The sequence below is a fragment of the Crassostrea angulata genome, chromosome 2 (genome assembly GCF_025612915.1).
Source record: "Crassostrea angulata isolate pt1a10 chromosome 2, ASM2561291v2, whole genome shotgun sequence".
Taxonomy (NCBI): Eukaryota; Metazoa; Mollusca; class Bivalvia; order Ostreida; family Ostreidae; genus Magallana; species Magallana angulata.
In genome coordinates, this window is record NC_069112.1 from 31545247 (window position 1) to 31566549 (window position 21303).

A 21303-nucleotide genomic window follows, 5' to 3' on the forward strand; every position below is an offset into this window, starting at 1 on the left:
GGGATAGGAAAGTCAGCTCTTAAATACACACGATTTTAACATAAATACATTTTCTTATACTGACTGAACCTTATTGATTTTACAACGATTGATAAAACAAGTTCTACAACTCATATTTATATCTTTCGTTGGCTTAGATGCTAGTCCGAGGTGGCCATTGATGTGGGAGGAAGCCATAGTGCCCGAAAAAAAACCCGCCTGTCCAAGCTGGCGCCACCATACCCATTTACATACATGTACAGCCACTGTCGATGACGGGGATCGAACTCAGGTTGTAGTGGTGATAAACGAATGCATTTTGAAACATTTTACATCTATCTTCATGTACTTTGTAATTCATTAAACGAGTTCTTCAAACGTATTAAAGAGAAATGACAAAGTGTAAAGTACGTTTTGAACGTAGAAAATAATTATGAACAATTGTAAATGAAATGCCATCTAGTATCCCCTTTCCTGAGGCGTAATAAGATATTTTGGTGAAAAGTCTATTAATTAATCAAATTAATTGATAACCGATCATTGTTAGCGTTGAACGAGTATACAAAATAGTATACAAAATTCTGTATTAGCATAATTACACGTTCCTTTATTTCCCTCACTTTTTAAATAATATTAAATTGTAACAATTAACTCCATTATTAAATAAAGGAATATGAATTTATATGCATCAATTTCCTCAATCATATTTCCCATATGAGAAGAAATTGGGGGAGGTAACTCGCGTTAAAAAACAAGAACACTTTTCACCTGAGACTTGTTTCACGGTACCGCAACGGTGTGGATAAGGTGAGAAGCTGTACCGCGAGGATGCGCGGTTTTACCTGAGTTACCTGTGCTAAACCGCTATCAATTTCAAAACACGAGGACTCGCAGTGAATAAGCAAACCGCGTTGGCCGTAGTGTATATATTTTCATCTTTTCTTTAGAGGTCTGAGGTAACAAACAGCTTGCTTATTCAATGTATTGCCCCTTTTTCTGCTTCCCATGCGAATAAAGCTTCCTCTCTCAATCAGAGATGAGTGCCTCTTATCTTTTAATGATTGTTGAAACATCATCGTCACTGTTATAACTAGACACGTCATAAATGGTCTATTGAACCTATATAATACTAAAAATATTTGATAAAATTTAATGATTTAAACTTCCAAAGAACAAAGAATGAATATAAGATAAATTTACCATAACCCGAATATATCAAGAATGTAAAATACGTTAACAAGAGTAAATGTATGTACAAGAGGATGCATTTTTCGTTCCGTTTGAATATATTATGCACTATAGCAACGGTGCGGCCTACATGTACAAACATTTATACTCAGACTCACACACCAACACGATTGCATATTTGGATTTGCAAGTTTACAGGTTTGGATTTTTTGAACACGATTAATCTCCATATATAATATCCACAACGTGCATTCCGTGTATATGAATCAAAATTGGTGCAGCGAATTGCAACGAAAGATATCTCTAAATTTTAAGTAAAACACAATATGTTTTTCTGGATAAAATATTCATTTCGTAATGTGTCATTCCGTGTAAGTCAATCAAGGGATTGCATATTACTCCAATTATTCCTTTACTTCTTTATTAGAATATTGCGTTTTTTGGTAAAAAAAAAAATTGAATTCAAATACACTGTTTGGTAGTCAAAGTTCTCGCGTTTTGATATCGACAAAAAACCAAGTTATCAGTATTAAAAATGAACAATCATCCAAAATATAAAATAAGTATACAATGACCTTCTTTCGTCAATAGTAACAATTTTGATTTCTTTTGATTAAAACATATCTGGTGATTTAAAAGAATGTTTACTCGTATTATACTGAGAAATCATTCATAAAAATGTGAATTTATTGAAAAGTAGAGGATGCATGCTTTGTACCCTGTTGATAAGATCTAAACTTGAAAACTAACCATGCAATGCATTATTTTACAAGTACAAGTAGGAAAGCGAATTAAAATCTTGATAAGGATATGCATTAATTAGACTTATCAAGTGCAAAATGGTTCAATGCAAGTATTGATTATTTTCAATCTTTAAAAACGATCGTTGATACAATAGTTAGGTTACATTCCTGTGACGTTTGCTCGATCAGTCACATTTCCTGAAAAACTAACTGACTACACAGTGAAATGTCCACTTTCAAACCTGTTTCCGTATTTTGCATACTCTGCATTAACGTGAACATATGCCATTCAGTAATACGAACATTCGAAGTAGAACAAATCTTTTACAATAAGGTCGTGTTGGATAATATTCTAGCAGAATACCGCCATTCAACGTCTGCTCTATGTTCTGTTGTTTGTCAGCAAGAAAACTGTGAGTGTTTTGGTTTCAACTCAATATATCAAATGTGCCGAGTCCATGTCTTTTGTAGACCAGATAATACATTGGTTGAAGAATCGGGATGGAAATATTACAGATCTAAAACAAGTGCGTAATGTATATTTTGTATTCCTTTTTAACTTAAAAGAAAACATTGTTCTTGAATATCTATTGAACTGTTTGCTCTTTTAGATAATTGTTTGTTTTAAATGTTCTAATCAGTTCATCTCATTCGATACAAACAAAAGGGGATTCTCATTTTAAAAAATGTTGAAAAATCAAAGCAGTATTGACGCCATTAGATACATTTTGCTTGACACATATACTGATATATAGCTTTGCTGCTCAAAAAGTAAATTCTCTATAGAGACTAATGTGTTTCTAATACATAGCTTGCGTTGTTTGCGTTGTTGTGACATAATTATTCATAAGAAAGTAACTAAGAATTATATCACATTGATAAACATTGTTATTAAACTCAAAATAAACTTAAAAAATAAATAATGCTTCAATTTTTTTAAGTGTTCAAATGTCATTAATATATATATATATATATATATATATATATATATATATATATATATATATATATATATATATATATATATATGATACAACGTCCACTAATGGTATAATGATGTTGACCACTAATGATATAATTTTATCGTTAACGAACAACCTTACCGTCCGCTAATGATATAATTTCAAATTTATATCAGTAGCGGTCAAAAACTGAAACCTCTAATGATATGGAAAAAACTGAGAAATAAGTACTACCTTGACCACTTATGATACACATTTGCACACATTTTCAATTGCATTAGTGGATGGATTTGAAACCTTTAATGATATAACATGATAAAAGATCTCTATATATATATATATATATATATATATATATATATATATATATATATATATATATATATATATATGTGTGTGTGTGTGTGTGTGTGTGTGTGTGTGTGTGGGTTTTGTTAATTATAAATTAGAACAACGAAGAATATCAATTAAAGTTGGTTGAAATAAAACTATTTAAACAATAGGGATCATGTAGTTGTAACAAAGAATATTAGCCCGAGTTAAAAATTGACCCGCGTTTCATATTTCAACATTGAGTATTGATTGGGGAGGGGAGGGGAGGGTGGGGGGGGGGGCTTTTCTAACGTTGAAAACTGAGACCAAAAGTCGTGAAATGTGTACCCGGATTTCATTTTTCAACGTTGATTATTGATTTTGGATAGGGGGGGGGGGGGCTTTTCTAACGTTTAAACTGAGACCAAACGTCGTGAAGTTTATACCCGGGGTAATTTTTCAACAGCTTAAAAAAGTTTTTTATCTTATCTCTGATGACCTCACACGTTAAAAATTGACCAACTACAGGTTATGAACTGTCTCTGAAATGGAACTTGCTCTACGCAGTTAGTATGTATCTGATAAAAAATTTCAGCACCATATTTTAATTCCTAATATTTTCCGATATGCATGCCGATATGGATTTTTGTTTCAGTTTTTTGTTGTTTTTTTTATTTTCCTGATAGCAACAGTTTGTTATTAAGACTAAGAACTCTGTCTCTTGTTGTTAAACTGTGTAGATAGAGCTAAAAGGAATACATGTCAAACAACATCGTCTCAAGCCATGTTCCGGAGTCCGTTTATATATACCTTTCTCAATCATGATCGTTCATGTGGGCCGTGGTTTGCTAAGATTGTCAAACCAATACCGGCCGTTTATGTAATATTTCCGGTAAATCGCTTCAACTTTAATTTACTTTGAGAAGTCATGGTAATTAACTGACAGCACAATAATGAACAGTTGTCATATTTTTATCAGACAAGTCGCGATCAGTGATTATTTAATTAATATTTTTCTTAAACTTGCAAGATTAACAATATTAATTGATGAATAATAAGCTACTGATCTTGACTTGACAGGAAAAAATATTATGTTCAATACAGATACAAACTTTTTCGTGGGTGTGTTTAGGGAGTATTGGACATTTCTAACGCATTCGCTGGCTTAACGAAGAATCTTGACCCGGGTTGAAATTTGACCAGGCTGAAGCTAGCAGCCACTAATAGCAGCCATCAAGGTTGCACTATAGTATTAAATTTTACAATATATTCTTACCAATATTGCACAACTTAAAATACAGATTAAAAATTCAAAACGATTTTCTGGAAAAAATCCTCTTGACATCTTTTTAAACAACGCTTCATTTACAATTTTCTAGCAAAATACACACGTGCATCCAGCAAGGCGTGAGACTTTGTTTACCTCAAAGTTACACATGTGCTTGAAAATCAAGCCCCGGAAACAACACGCATCAAAAATTCAAATGACCTCGCATTATTACAAAACTGGGATAGTTGGACCTCTTACACATTGTTTTTCATCTCATACAAAAATCAGCTCCTGTCTCGAGCGGAAACGCACCAAATTTAAAGGAAAATTCGGGAATGATTTTGCCTCAGCCATGTTTTGAATCTTCAGTGAAATACTGTAGCGACACCTGCAGCCCGTAGAAGCTAGCAGCCAATAAGGAAATTCATCAAAGTACTGAGGGTACTTGAACAGAAAATTATTTTCTTAATTATCGACATATTTTAATAAATATCAAAATGATCAATGCTCAATAATTTGTACCAACATTGACGACTTCCGAAGCAGTAAAGCTCGCCTGGATAAGAGTTATAAAATGCGTCATTGTTGGATAGAAATGAAATACGTCTATTCGGGTAATAAGTTATGAAAATAATGTTATCCTAAGTGCAGTCTTATTGATAAAAATAGAAAAAAACTATATGCATCGTATAAAGTAATATTATGATAAAAGAGATTGATTATGATATTATGATATAAAAGACATAATAAATTAAAGTACATTTAAAGGCATAAAGCGGTACAAATACAATAAAAATCCCAAGCCAATCCAGTATGGAAAGATAATTTGTTTACATCGAAGTTGAAAATGTTTTTACTCCCCTGGAAACAACATTAATCGAAAACTAAAAAGACACCCTATTATTACTAATATGAGATAATAGCACACCCAGCATTGTGACCTTATTCTCATAAAAAAATTATCATATGTCGCAGTCAAAAAAGGCAAATCATCGGGTGAAATTGGGATTATTTTGTCTCAGCCATGTTTTTACGTGAATTTGACCCGGAAATCATTTTTCAACGTTGAAAAACTGATACCAAAAGTCGTGAAATTATACCTTGGGTCAGTTTTCAACAGCTTGAAAAATATTTATCAAACTTCTGATGACATCGAAACTTCTAATGACATGGACATTGAAAACTGACCCTGTTGAAAATTGACTATGACTTCAGAGTTTTGAACTGTCTTTGAACAGAAGTGTAACTTGCTCTTCACAGTTTAATTGTACATGTGTGTACTTTTAAAACGTTTCAGTTTCAAAACTTTAACTCTTTCAGTCTATCCGCTATATTTGCCGTCTTAGGTAATTTGACATTTCAAAGGTTGATTTTTCCGACTTCAATCATTTAATATATCATTGGACTGAAAACGTGGTATGTAGCAACCTCTAATAATACATCGTCCACTAATGATATAATGTTGCATTAGTGGTCGGGATGTTGACCACTAATGATTTAATTTTATCAAACCCGGGTCAATTTTCAACCCGGGTTAATTTTCTTTGGTACACCGACATAATCACCATTGTTGAAGTAGTTTTAATTCAGCCATCTTTAATTAATATTCTTTGTTGTTCTCATATATAATTCACAAACCAACATATTCAACTTTACAATAGATTAGTGATTCAATTGTGCTACAGACCACAATAGCAAATAGTCTAATGAATTGGACCTTTTTTATGCTAACAAAATCCCGCTAAAAGTTTAACAATAATTTTTTTAATATCGTAAAATTGCTTTTCTTCAAACTTTCTTCAACAAAAAATATTTAGCACAACTCCTCTTTGATTATTGATAATCAATTTGGATCTTTAAGTAAGCAGATGAAGTCATAAATTGTATGTATTTTGTCGGTATGCGACTATTTCAGTTCAGGTAAAAAGGCAAAATATCAGGGGCAATGTCAGAATGGTGTATTTTACAATAAAGGACTATATATATGATAAAAAAACTGCCCCCCCCCCTAAAATTTTAACCAATTCTTATCTATTATCGTATCAAAATCAAATCTTTATCCAACGTTATACAGAGGTTGTCTAATATATAAGACTCAACATTAGTCACCATTGTCCCTGTCCATCTATGACGCCACTTAAGCATTTTTTTTCCAAATGTAAATATCGTCATTTTTGCGATCGGCTTTGGCCGATCACTGTTGTGTCCATATGAGGCATCCGGCAAATGCTTCCACGTGCGCACACATTCCGCTTGCATAAGTAGTTTTTATAAAAACTTGAATTTTGTTTTAGTATTTATATAACATTGTACTCAGTTTTATTTCAATTCATTTATCTTAAGAGATGCAAACATACATAAAATGCAGTTCGACCTGTTAATTCAAGAATGCACATTTTGTCTCACGCGTAAAAATTTCGATCGAAAGATTCATTCAGTAATGCAGTTGACCTCGATGAACTGACCTCAATCATAAGAAGATGCTCCATGAACTGACCTCGATCTATTGATGTTGCATAATAGAAGCTAGGAAGACGGCTTGATTTATAAACAAGGTTACGTAATAATGCAACCTCAATAGCAAGGTATGATGGCATTCAATGTTTTTCAGTCGCATTAAATTATTTTAATACTGTAACAATTCTTTCTTTGTATATGTGTTAATGCTCTTTGGAGAGCCCTACTCAGTATTCTGAAGAAGAAGCAGAAGAATATACATTAACATTTAATAATTACGTTTAAAATATAAAACTAGACAAGGAGTTTACGAACGGTTTTCTCCAAATTTATTTCAAAATTAAATTTGTTGACGGTTTATACATGTTATAATGATGAAATTGTGGTGTACAGATTCAAAATATTCTACAGTTTGTAAAAATACATTACTTATTTAATTCGATCATGTTAATTGCTTCTAGCTATTAATATATCATTGCCGATCATTCCTTTAAAAGGAATACTGGTTCATTGATACTTTGCCTTTGTAAGTATAGAGCGCAGGTATACTCAAATACGATTTAATATTATATTAAATTATATCATATTATATCATTAAAGGTTGCAAATCCATCCACTAATGCAACTGAAAATGTATGCAGATATGTATCATTAGTGGTCAAGATAGTACTTATTTCTCGTTTTTTTTCCCATATCATATGAGGTTACAGTTTTTGACCGCTACTGATATAAATCTGAAATTATATCATTAGCGGACGGTTAGGTTGCTCGTTAATGATAAAATTATATCATTAGTGGTCAGCATCTTGACCACGAATGCAACATTAAATCATCAGTGGACGTTGTATCATTAGATGTTGCTACAATGCAATCTGCGTATTTAAAAAATATAAATTTAATTTAAAGAAACTAAACAAGTATTCCTTTGAAAGGAATGATCTGCATCAACTATCATTGGTCAGCTCTGTTTATATAATATACGCTACATGCAGTAAACTATATATATATATATATATATATATATATATATATATATATATATATATATATATATATATATATATATATATATATATATATATATATATATATATATATAAAGCACTAAAAATGGCTAACGACACGAACAATAGAAATTGTGAAGAATGTGAACAAATTGTGAAGAAAATAAACAAATGTTTATAATGTAGCTGTTCTTTTTTATAGTTTATCAAGTAGTTTAGTAGTAGCTTTAGATTTTGTTTTCTTTGTCTTGTACTCATGTAATTTATTTTTTTGGTCCTGAAGAAGGGACTGGTTGTCCCGAAAATTTGACAATTTCTATTGTTCGTGTCGTTAGCCATTTTTAGTGCTTTTTATATTCAGTTTACTGGCTTAGTATCTATATATTAGATCCGACACTTTAAAGATGCCTAGTGTTGTTGATTCTATTCAGTGCTTTATATATATATATATATATATATATATATATATATATATATATATATATATATATATATATATATATATATATATATATATATCACCGTTCTACTGATTTCCGAAATGGAAAGGCATGAATGAGCCTTACGTTTAGTAGGCGAATTATACTTCCGACTAATATTCTTACGCATTTGTGAAAAAAAAACGTGATTTGAATCACTATGTATGTAACTCTATAAATGTTTTTTTTTTAAGGGTAAACGGATAAGATTACCGTTTTTGCAATCTACGTCTAATTAAAGATTTGAATAAGGTTGCCATTGCATAGTAAATAAAATAGTGCAAGGCGGAATGCGTGCGCAAATCGTTAAATTTGCCGGATGTTTCATATGGACACAACTGTGATCGGCCGAAGCCAATCACAATAACAGGGAACATTTTAAAATCAGAAGCTAAACACAAAACATTTTGCAATTTATATTACAAGTATGTTACAGTATGTTACACGTAAATATTAAATGGCTATATTCAAACCATGTATCAAAGATGGAGCGGCCATAAAAGGTAAACATGCATACATATGTCAAGATATATAACTGAACGCGATATAGAGGTTAGGAGGGTGGTGTTTGTATAAAACTGTAAATACACGTTTTAGTTAGCAATGAATAGATGAGACTGAAGCTATCAAGTTTGAGATAAGTGCTACACAGCCATACGTAAGAGCTATACATGGCATTACCAATGCAAGCAAATTATTTAAATGACTATCACCCTTTAGGTCATTATTTCACTAACCCACGTCTTTGTAAATTCTGATTAGTCTTTCTGATCACAAATATACAAATATATTCAAGATCTTGTGTATTTTAAGCATTTTATGACAATTTTAGTACAATATGTTTACACTTTGTTTTTAATGTGTAAATGTTTTACACATTTAAACAGAGCTTTTGACGAAAATCGCCGAAAACGTCACGACGTCACAAACGGCAGATTTTGTTTTGCATTAACTTGTTCTTCATTCTTTGTTATGTCGTTTTTAATTGCTTAAAGAAAAACAAGTTAATAACTATGTACAATTGTGTGCATGTCTAACAATATCAACGAAAGTGAACAAAGCAATTCAATCCAGATATAGCGGGACTATCGGGTTGACGCGCCGTGGTCAACCCGAACTTTCCGTGGAGCTACCTTTCTGTGCCGAATCAAGGTACACTTTTGATGAATCTAAATATGAACCCAAAAGTTTGATAGATAAATAAGGATATTTAAAGCAAACAAATATCAAAATTCTCCCAAACTAAAATACATCAAAATTATTAAAGCTGCCGGGCAGCCAAAAACAAACATGTACAACAAAAAGCAAAATTGATAAAGATGCTCAAAATCGATGTCTAATTTTATACAATATAAGGTAATATTAAAATACCATACAAGTAAACCATATATATGTACAATTATACATCAATTGGTGAAGCATAAACAAATGCTGCTAACTGATCTACGTTTGTATAAATAGATGATGTATGCATAAAATGAGGAATTTGATTTGGGTCGGATAAGGCTACAGACTATCATCTAAAAATTCCCCAACATGTGACAATGCTGTTAAAATATCTCAATAGGAGTTTAAAAAAGATGTAAATCCATGTTTACATGTATCTTTCATGTATATCCGTGTTGTGTTTGTTTGTCAAATCTCTGGAATTATAAGTCTAAAAAAAGTAAGAAATGTTATTTTATTTAAATTTAACAGTGATAAAATGATAAAATAGATGTTGAAGTGGGAGGGACAATGATAGCTTCTAGTTAAGCATAAATGGTCCATTCTATTTTCATTTTATTCCTTTTTGAATTAATATTCCTTTTTTCATTTTCTTTAAAGCAAGAAAAACAGTAATTACGTGTGAGGACAATATTATGACGATAACGTGCCCAAATGGAATCATTTTTATCGAAAAGGCAATATTTGGGAGAACACAAGACGGTAGTGAATGTCCACATTCACGGATTATTGATACGTATTGTACATCTACGACGTCGGACGCAATAGTTAAAACAAGGTGTGACGGGAACTCAGAATGTAGTTTCAATGTAACAATAATGGACCTTGGCGGAGATCCTTGTCCTGGTTCCTATAAGTATCTTAAAGTGAACTTTAAATGTTATTAGATAGCAAAAAATGCATCAAAACAAGTAAAATATACGGACTCCTTTTGTGTTATCTGTGCAACTTTTTAATGTAGAATCATGGTAACATTTTTAGAACATTCATTATAGTCTGTCCCAAGATACTTATGCAGCACATTTGGACGATTTTTAATAAAAAATGCACATACATGTGAAAGAAGTGCAATTGAAATAGTTGAAAAGGATAATTTCCAAGATAATTTCATTGACACATTATCATCATTCACTCGGAAAAATTCACAAGAACGAAAAAAGTTTCCTTACGGAGATTTATAATATGAAATGTTTACATCTTTTCTCCATTCGGAATGCACTCGGAATACATCGCTCAATTTTACAACATTATCATCCGGGCTTACTGCAATAAAAAATCCCCGTAGACATCACAATTTTAGCATCGTATTGAAACATGATCAGCTAACAGGGGTGTTTCGACTGAGAAATCTTGGAAATGTTTCATACTTTTGAATGAACATCGTTTGAACCCTGAGGTATTTATAAATATCATGCAATTAAGCAGAATGTAAATCCAGGATATCTTGGGACAGAGTATAGCCGTTGTTTCCTACATGTAACACAGTTGTTACAAATTTCAAAACAAACATTTTATCTTATAAGATAAGATTTATTTGTATGTTTAAATGTATATTTTAAATATTTATGCTTCGGAAATATTTCTTTTTTCTTAAGGGGGGGGGGGGGGGTGTTGTTGTTGTTGTTTTGGAATTTAAAGCTTGAGAGTTTACTAAAGTATATATCAGACATATCACAGCGCTGCAACTTTATAGATTATCGATTGTCTCATATGCGGTCACAACATATCATCAATTACAAAACGTAAAGCATGAAAAAAAAAACATCAGTTATACCTAGCAAATATGTGAAAATAGAAAAGTAACAAAATGAGCTTAAGTAATTCTGTGTAAAATTGATGTACCTATATTTACTGTGGAATCAAAATTATGCATACTTGCTCAATTTTCGCTGTATTCGTGGGTAGGCCTATCCCCAAAAATTTACATCCTCAACGATTTTTTTTTGAAAAAGTTAGTATTCTTACTGAAACTGAAAACCAACGAAACTCCATCCCCATATGCAAGAGAAAAAAGCCTACATCCGTATTCATGTTAAGTTGATACGTTAGTATGATTTACAACAGCTTTCTCATGTTTAAGGCTTATCTGCTATATCAGTTTGTTTAAAAATGATATTTATAAGACAATTGAGACCACATCTTTTCAATGTTGTCTTTTAAAATACCCAAATAACTCAATATCATTCCCTCTCTGCAACATTTAAATATTAAACGTTTATCATTAGTGCAAATTAATAAAAAAAACGTAAATAACTTATTGTATCATCAACGCTGAATTCAATATTCATTATTCTTGAACACCCATTTCATTTCTTAGTCAATCTATGTAACCAAATGTTTGAAAAAGCAAAAGCAAAAATGATAAATTGTGGATCCTCTCAATTTACTATAATCTATGTGACACGGTTTTGGCGATTACAAAGTCCAAATTCATAACAGTTCGGATTTTAAGGACTTTTTTTTTTACTCATAATTGACATCGCCTACATATATTAGCATATATTACTCATAATTGAGTTTTAATGACTTGTAAACTAATATATGTAGGCGATGACTTACTAGCTGTGAAACCCCCCCCCCCCTTCTATGAATATATATCAGGGTTTTTTTCCTTTCATTTTCACAATAAAAAAATTAAGATCTTTTTTAGTCACATACAAAAAAGAAAGTGTCAATGTTAGTTCATTCTTTTTCGTCTCGCAGTTGCCACCAAAGACCTATTTGCAATGAGCTTTGCTCTAGATTTGCTTTTAATAAATTTTATTTACTGTGTAATCATACAGATTTGGGGTAGGGGCCATTTTTGAAGATTTTGCGTTTTTCGCTTATTTATGGCTATGTTGTTTCACCGATGTGCGGTTGAAGTAGGACAGACAACTCTTTCTAAAGTTGTTTTCTTACACGATTTATCTTTCTCTTCACTAGTACAGATTCATACCACAAAAAAAGTGACTTGTGTAAAATTAAGCAATTAAAAAAAACCCAGAAGATAAAATAAGCTATTTTAAATGAAAGTTTTTCTGGGACTGGTCATTTCAGTCACAGATAAAGTCGATAGACAGCATGCAAATACAGGGGAACCTAAAAGTACACCAGCAACAGGGACGGTCGTCTGTTAAATCGGATCAAGGAGAAGGTTATTGATTTATTTAGTACTATATTGAATCCCTCGCGAGTGGGAGAATTAACACATTACACATTAATATGATTCAATGTTAATATGTTGAACCATTTTTTGTACATTGCTGTATATACTGTGTCCGATTTTAAAATCAAAATCAAAAAGTAACTGCATGGCTATTAGGAAGAGCGGACAGGGGTAAAGTAAAAAAACATAAAAAAAGTTACTGCATGGCTGGATATTTAGAGGAGCGGACTGGGGTAAAGAAATCGATGTGATGTATGTGTGTTGCAGGATTGATTTTTTTTTTTATTTCAAACCAGTGAGTAGGTATAATATGCGTCGTATCTCTAAATTTTGTTCTTTGGATTAAATTACATTAAAATTTTTATCACCGTTCCAAAAGAGTTTTAAGATTTCTTTACATATTTTGTGTATTTTTAAAATTTCTGTTAAGTGCGCGAGAGTTATCTTTCCTGCGGTATTGTCAAAGCTTTACAGCATTTTCAAACATGGACACAAAATCAATGTCGCCGGAGGTAACCAATGAATTTATTTCCCGGTGAAATTGTGAGAGCTTCACTTCAATAGCGTTGGTTCTCACTTTCTCTCAGGACGCTGATAGCTAAGTATTGACATAATTTAAACGATCTTTAAACCACCTCCACCCCTCCACCTTCCTTTTTCATAAACATGTAAATAAAAAAGAAACACTGTTTCAAATTTTTAGTTTTCATTATAGCGCTTTTAGACCACAATGATTATGTTTGTCATAAATTGTCTAATCAATCACATCATTGATTACATGAGTAATGGGAGTTATGCATTATTTTAGTTGTAAAATATTATAGCATATAGAATCAAATATTCATAATTGTTTTATTCATTCTATAAACTTATTAATTCTTGTTTTATAATCATTATAGTAATTTTCCTGATTATTTCAAACCAAATTTGGTAAGATAATAAAGTCATAAAAGTGGCGGAGTGCAACATACCTATTAGTTTTGTATTGTTTTACTTTACGCAGATGAAGGACTCAGTTGGTTCAATGTCGAGCAGATAGAGGTTAATTACTTCATGGAAAGATGCGTGGAATAATGCTATATGCAGGATCGGTCTATGTTGAACATTATCAATTGTGGATAAAAAACAATTTTAGATTGAATTCTTTTTTTTTTTTTCAAAAATGAGAAAGCCCCCCCCCCCCCCACTACAAATCAACTTCACCGTTTTATGAATAAAAAATTTGTTCATTGTTTAAAAATTAATGTCTAAGGTTTACTAGCAATCTGTCATGGTATAAATATGTACGAAATTTAAAATAAAACGCTAGTGTATGAATATTTATTTCCATATTTTGTACCAAGGTTGTGAAATCCCAAATATTTACCCGATGGCTAACTCGCCCTACACTTTCCTCCGGGGCGTTAATCAGTCAATCCACATTCCTGGGACAACACGTTCTGAAAAGTTTTTTTTCCATTAAAACTAAAATCGCCTTAAAGTATTTCTTCTTTTTATCAACCTTTTGTATTCAAAATAAATGTCTGATCCAAGGTATATGTATCTGCCCGCGATGCATGATAACTTGTCATACACTTTTAGCCATGACGTTAATTAGTCAACCTGCTTTCTTGGTTATCCCTTTCTGGAACGTTTTATCTCATTTCATCACCAGAGGTTGTGCGTCGCCAGCGTTCTATCCCTCAAAACTAAACTCGAGCATTCAAGTAAAGAATAGGCTCATTTTATTTGTTCATTATTCGACAAATCTTAACCTATATGTATACTCTAAATAAGTGTCCAATAAATATATTCGTTCTTTACGTAATATTTTTAATATTATTTCATTGCATGCATACATGTTGATGCAAACTACCGCTGACTTTGATCCGCCACTTACTCTCATTTTTTGCAATGTTGGGCTTGTTTATAAAAAAAAAGTAGGTTTTTTGTTTTAATAATTACTTATCAGTTAAAATTCAGTTATAGCCTACAGACATCATATCACACGTGTTGAAATACCATAGGTGTAAGTAGATACTCATTTGCATGCATTTTGTAGGCAATTTGCAAAATGTCTAAAAATATAATTATAGATTTTTTTGCCATCGCATGTAATCATTTATTATGAAATTTAAAATCAATACCATAGAGCTGTATGCACCGCTGAGTTAAAACACTTAAACATAGCCGTAAATAAATACTACGAGAAATATTTAAAAAAAACAAACAGAGTTTAACTAATAGTACCCCCCCTTCCGCCAAAATTTTGAATTCGCTCGGCCATTACAACAGCCATATGAATGCTAGTATTGATTTGAGAACCAGTGCGCGCAGAAAAATAACGAAATAAGCCTAGAGGCCCATTGTTTACGTGCCATAATGCTTTCTAATGTTTTCTACTGTGGTGCTCTGCCAAAAATTGCTAACATTTAACTCGTAATTTACGATGCCTTGATGTCTGAAGATCATTTTGAGTACCACACAAGTTTAGGTGAGACCCAACAGAACTTTTACATACCTCCATTCCTTGGTAATGAGTTGAGATACGTAAACAAATGAAAATATATTTTAACGCATGACGTCACAGTGATCTGTAGCTATATTTAAATAAAATTGTTAAATTAAGAAGTGAATCAAACATTTGTATGCCTGTAGAAGCTATTTTAGTATAAACTGTGATACCTGCCTCAGATAATTTTTTTTTATTTGGTTTTGATCAAGATATATTATGTATACAAGCAAGCGCCATACTTTACTGTCATATTGATCAAATTTTAAGCTAAGTTTGCATATATGTTCAGTAAGTTTAAGTAGAAAGGAAATAGAAAAGAGAACATTTTGAACGAAATAAAAATGAATAAATAGAAAAAATTCAACATTTAAAAATGTTATGCCGATTTTTCCTATTGTTAACCCATTCACTTGAAAAATTGGGAATTAAAAACGTACAAACAGCGACTGTGGATATGGGTACAATATATGCAATTAGAATGCAAAAAAAAAAAAAACAAACAAACAAATCTAAAAAAAAAACTCTGAACCCGGGAAAAAAAAAATAAAAGTCAGATAAAAAAAGGGTACAAAAAAAATGATATGAAATTCATCGTTTACACTTTAAATTTAGACAAAATTAAATATAAATTTCTTTTTACAGACTGAACAATTTTCTCTAAAAGTAAAGAACGGTTTTAGGGGGAAGCATTGAAGTCTATGTATTTTATTTTCTTAAAAGACACAGTTTATAACCAAACCTCACATATAAAACAGAATATTAAATACCATTTATCTAACTTATATTTGATTTATCAAATAACAAACATCAATTTATTAAAATCAATAATTACGCATACAGTGTTTGTCTCCAAGCATTTTAAGAAGAAAACAAAATTGAAAAGAAAATTAAAGAAAAGGAATATTCTTCTAATGACATTGCTGTTAGATGCGCAGATTTAAAATACATTATTGTCAAGCTTGTGTAAAAAAATGATTTCATTGAATAGATAATGCAAAAATGCTACTAATGACAATAATTGAATTCAATCTGGACAATTCAGGCAATATATACACGTTGATCTTCTTGAGGAGTGAAAGAGCTTCTTTTACATTTAAGTTTACACATTTTAAATCCAAATGATCTATAGCTTGATCAAGTTCAAAATGGCATGACTCTTTGTTCCGAAAAAAAAAGAAGAGAAAAAGTATCAGCTTACAGACACGGCTGGAAATATTTCCAATCTAGGTAATAAACGCGTTTACAATATACCAATTATAAACTGATCTGATTAATATGTGGAAATATACTGCTTAAAAAGTTTAAGAATTATTTTTTATTTATGATAGTAATGAAGAAAATTAATACATACATTTTAAGGAGTCAACAATTCATTTTTTGATAAAACTTTAAGTTTTAATAAGTACTGAATACATTTACCCTTTATACCAAAAGTTAAATTCAGCATGATAAACTTAAAATAATGTCAATTTTATGAGTCTGTAAAAAGCTCCCTTTCGCAGAAATATTGATACCGTATCCAACATTCCCTGTCACTCCAGGCAAAGCCGAGACTTCGGTCAAGACAGAGACAGTCCTGGTTGTTTAAGTTATTCGGTTGTCCAGATATCTTCTCCCAAGCGCTGTATGAGAGCTCAGAGTTGGTCGACTGCCACACCCATTTTCCCTCTACCTGATGGTCGGTTCCTCCCAGCCAAACGCTTTCTTAATGAAATGGAAATCAATACCTTGAATTCCACATTGTTTGTGAAATAACAAAACAATGATGTAGTTTTAATGTTGTAAAATTTCAATTTTGAACACTTCGAATGACATTTAATTTAAAAATTTAAATCAAAACTTTAAAATCAACAGTAATTGTGGTCGTTATTATTTGTGAAATAAGTTTGAATCATATAGTTTCAGGTTGTACAATTTTGTTATCAATTGATGTTTTATAACTAGTTTTTGCACTTAGTGAGTAATGATTAACCAACTTGTAGTTTGTTTCGATGCTTCCCAATAAAATTGTTTACTCATTGTTCACGATTTATCTGTTTTTCACATACACAAAGTAAACTGAACTTTTTTTTATACCTTTAATATAACAAAAGGTATATTTCGTCCGATTTTGTCTGTCACTGTTTTCATAATATGTTTTGCAACCTCTCCCATTCGATGGAAGAGATAAAAAATAGTATATGCAAAACCACGGTTGTCATTAATTTTAAAAAGAGTGGAAATGTATAAAATTTTTACAAAACAAAAATAAACTAACTTGTCATTTTTACAGCCATAGTTAAAATAAAAGTGTTTTCTTCAGAAGATTCAACTTCAACTAATTTTGTCCCCTTTATCGTACAGTTCCCCTGAAAAGAGAGAAAACAATGCGTTTTAAAACAGTGACATATTGTAATTGAACAAAAAGAAAAGATAAAACAGATAACGTAAAGAAATTCTACTTATACGTGTATGAACTAAGTATATAATTGATTAATGCAACAATTTACAAATCAACGTTGCCCAAAAACTCAGTCAACATTTGTTATATGAAGGAACAAACCAAAACTCAAGAGAGGATTCAAAAACCGATCGCCATAATTTCCTTGGCTCAACATAGAATTTACAAATTTGATTTTACGCAAAGTTAATTTATCGCCGACATCAAAAGGTCACTGGTGATATTCCACCGTCCGTAGGAAATAAGCTAATGATATTTTACCTGATTTTATCTCACAATAATTTGCTATTGCATACCCCCGTTATGATGGCGATCCGTCGCATTGCGCGCCTGTTGTTTACTTGCCTTGACTGATTGCTTTTCATGACGTCACTTTGTTTTGGAGTCTCGAAGATTTATTCGTGAATAAATTGACCGATCAATATTTTAAAAATATTGACCGGTCAATATTTTCCGGACGAGCTAATATTTCAATTATTGATTATTTGTCTATATAGAGTGATATAGTGAGAATATACTACTGAATCTAACAATATAAATTGATTGTTCAAACATTTAAAATAAATGTTCTAAGGTTTCAAACTTACCTTGGCCTCATTCCACGTAACAGCATCTAAGCCCACAAAGTATTCAGAGTTTATAAATGTTTCCCATCCTGAAGTAAGAAATCATACATTTTCTGGATTATACATGCCACTCCAACTCTGATATTACACTTCAGTATCAAAGTCAAATCTTCATTATTATTGTTTGTGTTTGTGAAATCTAACAATAAATTTTCAACGAAAAGTGTCATCTAATATCTATACTGCGATGAAATTTTGTTGAATAAAGCTCGTACCCTATTTTCTCCTAGACTTTCTCTTACATGAACGTTATTTTTGGCAAAAAGTTAATGCATTGATAATATAAAAAAGAGAACATTTAAAAAACTGTACATCAACTACTATGAACGCTAGTCTTTCCAAGAGCCATGTAAAACACTGTTTTAAAGAGGTGCGTTCCTCTCTTTTTGGGTAACTATTTTATGTCACCACTAGTCTGAAAATTCTGCATTATATCTTAATTAGTTTTGTATATCTATATTTTACATACCGAAAATACCATATCTAATAAAATTGTTAAAAGAAATTAAAATATTTACAGAGTTTAGTAAGAGACTATATTTTATGGCGGAAGTTTTTCAAGAAGAAAATGAACGATTTTCATAACTCAATAGTTTTAGAGCACTGTTATTTCCACTTCCTAATTTTCAGCGTAGACAAACTTCAAGATTGTCTGTGTATTACAAAATATTAATGTTGTTCTGAAAAATATATTTAAAAAATATTTTGATATTTATATAGATATACATGAATTCTGGCATATTTAGCTTATATTTCATAGAAGTCAAGAAAAAAAAATAATGTCTATTTTTGCCTAAAATTTGCTTATTTCATGCAATATCTCAATTTTTTGAGATGTGATCTTTACTTGTGTTACTTTTACATGTGACATTAATATATCTTTATTTGTACGCAAAGTTTTGGGAAGGTGGCATCACTATTATATATATTAATATAATTTTTTTTTTTTTTGCGTAATCAATTGATGAATCCTTAATTTTGTAAAACTCTTAACATCTGAAGTCACCAGTAAAGCAAATTTTTTTAAACTTTGAATTATATATTACTTTTATAGTTTTCGACTTCATACTGTATTTGGCTCCAATAAAGTTCTACATATATATATATATATTTGCGTTGATTCCTTCCAATATTGAATTTCCATGCCAAATTTTAGCAATATTTTTAGACAAATAATCGTTTTGTTTTGGGCTGCATTGGTCAAAAATAAAATAAATGAAGATTTTAGGTCCGCACCTGGATATCTAAGTGGTTTTCAGAGGATTGACATTACTAGTATTTCAGGTGCCTACCTCCTTAAAAGTATCATTTGAGTGGAAAAGAAATAAAATATACATTACGAACCTGTTCTAGATCTGTAATATTTCCATCCTGATTCATTTAACAATATATTATCTGGTCTACAAAAGTAGTGAATTCGACATGTTTCTGTGACTGAGTTGAAACCGAAACACTCACAGTTTTCTTGAGAACAAACAGTGGAACATAGCGTACGCGAGAAGTCGCTGTATTCTGCTAGTAGATTATCCAACACGATTTTATTGTTAAAGATATGTTCTACCTGTAATGTTCGCATTGCCGAACGGCATATTTTTACATTCATGCAGAGTATGCAACATATGAATACAGGTTTGAAAGTAATCATTTGAACGTGTTGTCAGTTTTGCATAAAATGTAAGTCTGATCCAACAAACGTCGCAAGAATGATATCTTACTGTTGTATCCACGATCATTTCAAAAGATTAAAAATAATCAATGGAAGACTCTTTTGTTATTCTATTGGTTTTTTTTACTATTACCATAAAGTTCTTCCGGTTTCAACGGAGGACCTTATTCTTATTCCTTGGATTCTTTGTTTCAAACCATACCAATTTTATGCACGCAATTTTTCAAAAACGGCTCCATCAATTTGCAAGAATTTTTCAAATTTCACTGACTGTGTCCTAAACCTTATCAACAATTTTTGGTTGATGTTTTTATTTCCGTTTTTGAGCTATTGGAATTTGTTTTTGATTTTTAGGGTTTTGGTTTATCCAAGTGTGTTCTCATAAACTACGTAAGATACTGACTTCGAAATTTCACGGATTGTATACAACAGATTGCTAATTTGTACCAACTCATTCATATTTGCATAGCAAAACATAGCCAGAGCGCGGTAGGGCTCAAAAATGGAGTTTCAAAAGGCGTTGTGATTTTTCATGGTTCATAGACATGTAAAAAAAAAAAGATTAATATTTACAAGCTCTTTTGTTTGATATAAAGAAAAGGCGCTGGTCCCTAGAATTAAGGACATAGAGCACTTGAAAGTTTTTACTTTTTAACTTAAAAGTGGTTAAGATTTTGATGTGGTTGTCGGTAGAGAAGTTGTTCATTTTGATCTTATTTATGTCGTTACAACACGGGCATGTTAATGCTTCCCGATGGATTTTGCAGCGATATGTAGAAAGGCATTTGCCTGTACTTCATTCGATATGACGTCATAATTAAATTTGCCGTCACGATCTGCATTCCTGTCGATAGTTCGCAGGAATTTTTCTTAACGATGAAGTGAAATATATCAAACCAGTATAATACCGCATACTGCCGTTAATGCTTGACAGAATTCATTCATATTAAAAACCCGTATCAAATAATTGGCAGTTTAAAGCTTCGTTTTAAGTAAAAGACTGTTGATAAACTAGTGGTTTAGAGACTCTCCCTGCTACATGTACTTGTAATCAACTGAATGAAGACATTTTCATGCATGTAAAACAAGCTTTGCGCAGATGAAAGATCAACACAATTTTAGATTTTTTTTCGAAAAACTGGTAGAGAATATAAGTACCAATGTGAATCGTGCTTGGAAAACCTAAGGATTTACCCCAATGTTTTGTAAATCGCTTTCGATTAGTGTGCATTATTTTGATGATTTTTTGGGAATGTTTCAACAAAATCTTTTAAAACGAAATATTTATTTTACATTCCTACCGGAAAT

General features: G+C 31.3%; 2 protein-coding genes across 2 annotated transcripts in view; one reads left to right on the top strand and one right to left on the bottom strand.

Moving 5' to 3' along the window:
• Window positions 1-2117: 2117 nt before the first annotated feature.
• Window positions 2118-21303, top strand: part of LOC128174104 (perlucin-like protein) — a 56219-nt gene continuing 37033 nt past the window's right edge. Inside the window, exon 1 of the mRNA XM_052839738.1 lies at window positions 2118-2437. Within this exon, the coding sequence (XP_052695698.1) occupies window positions 2137-2437 (301 nt within the window). The 5' untranslated portion in view covers window positions 2118-2136. The remainder of the gene's footprint in view (window positions 2438-21303) is intronic.
• On the bottom strand, window positions 16633-20013 carry LOC128174103 (type-2 ice-structuring protein-like). Its single transcript, XM_052839737.1, has 4 exons — window positions 19674-20013; window positions 18291-18358; window positions 17521-17611; window positions 16633-16967 (listed from the first exon to the last, which is right to left on the bottom strand). Exons 1-4 carry the CDS (start codon window positions 19972-19974, stop codon window positions 16735-16737), a joined length of 693 nt encoding a protein of 230 aa, XP_052695697.1. The 5' UTR covers window positions 19975-20013; the 3' UTR covers window positions 16633-16734.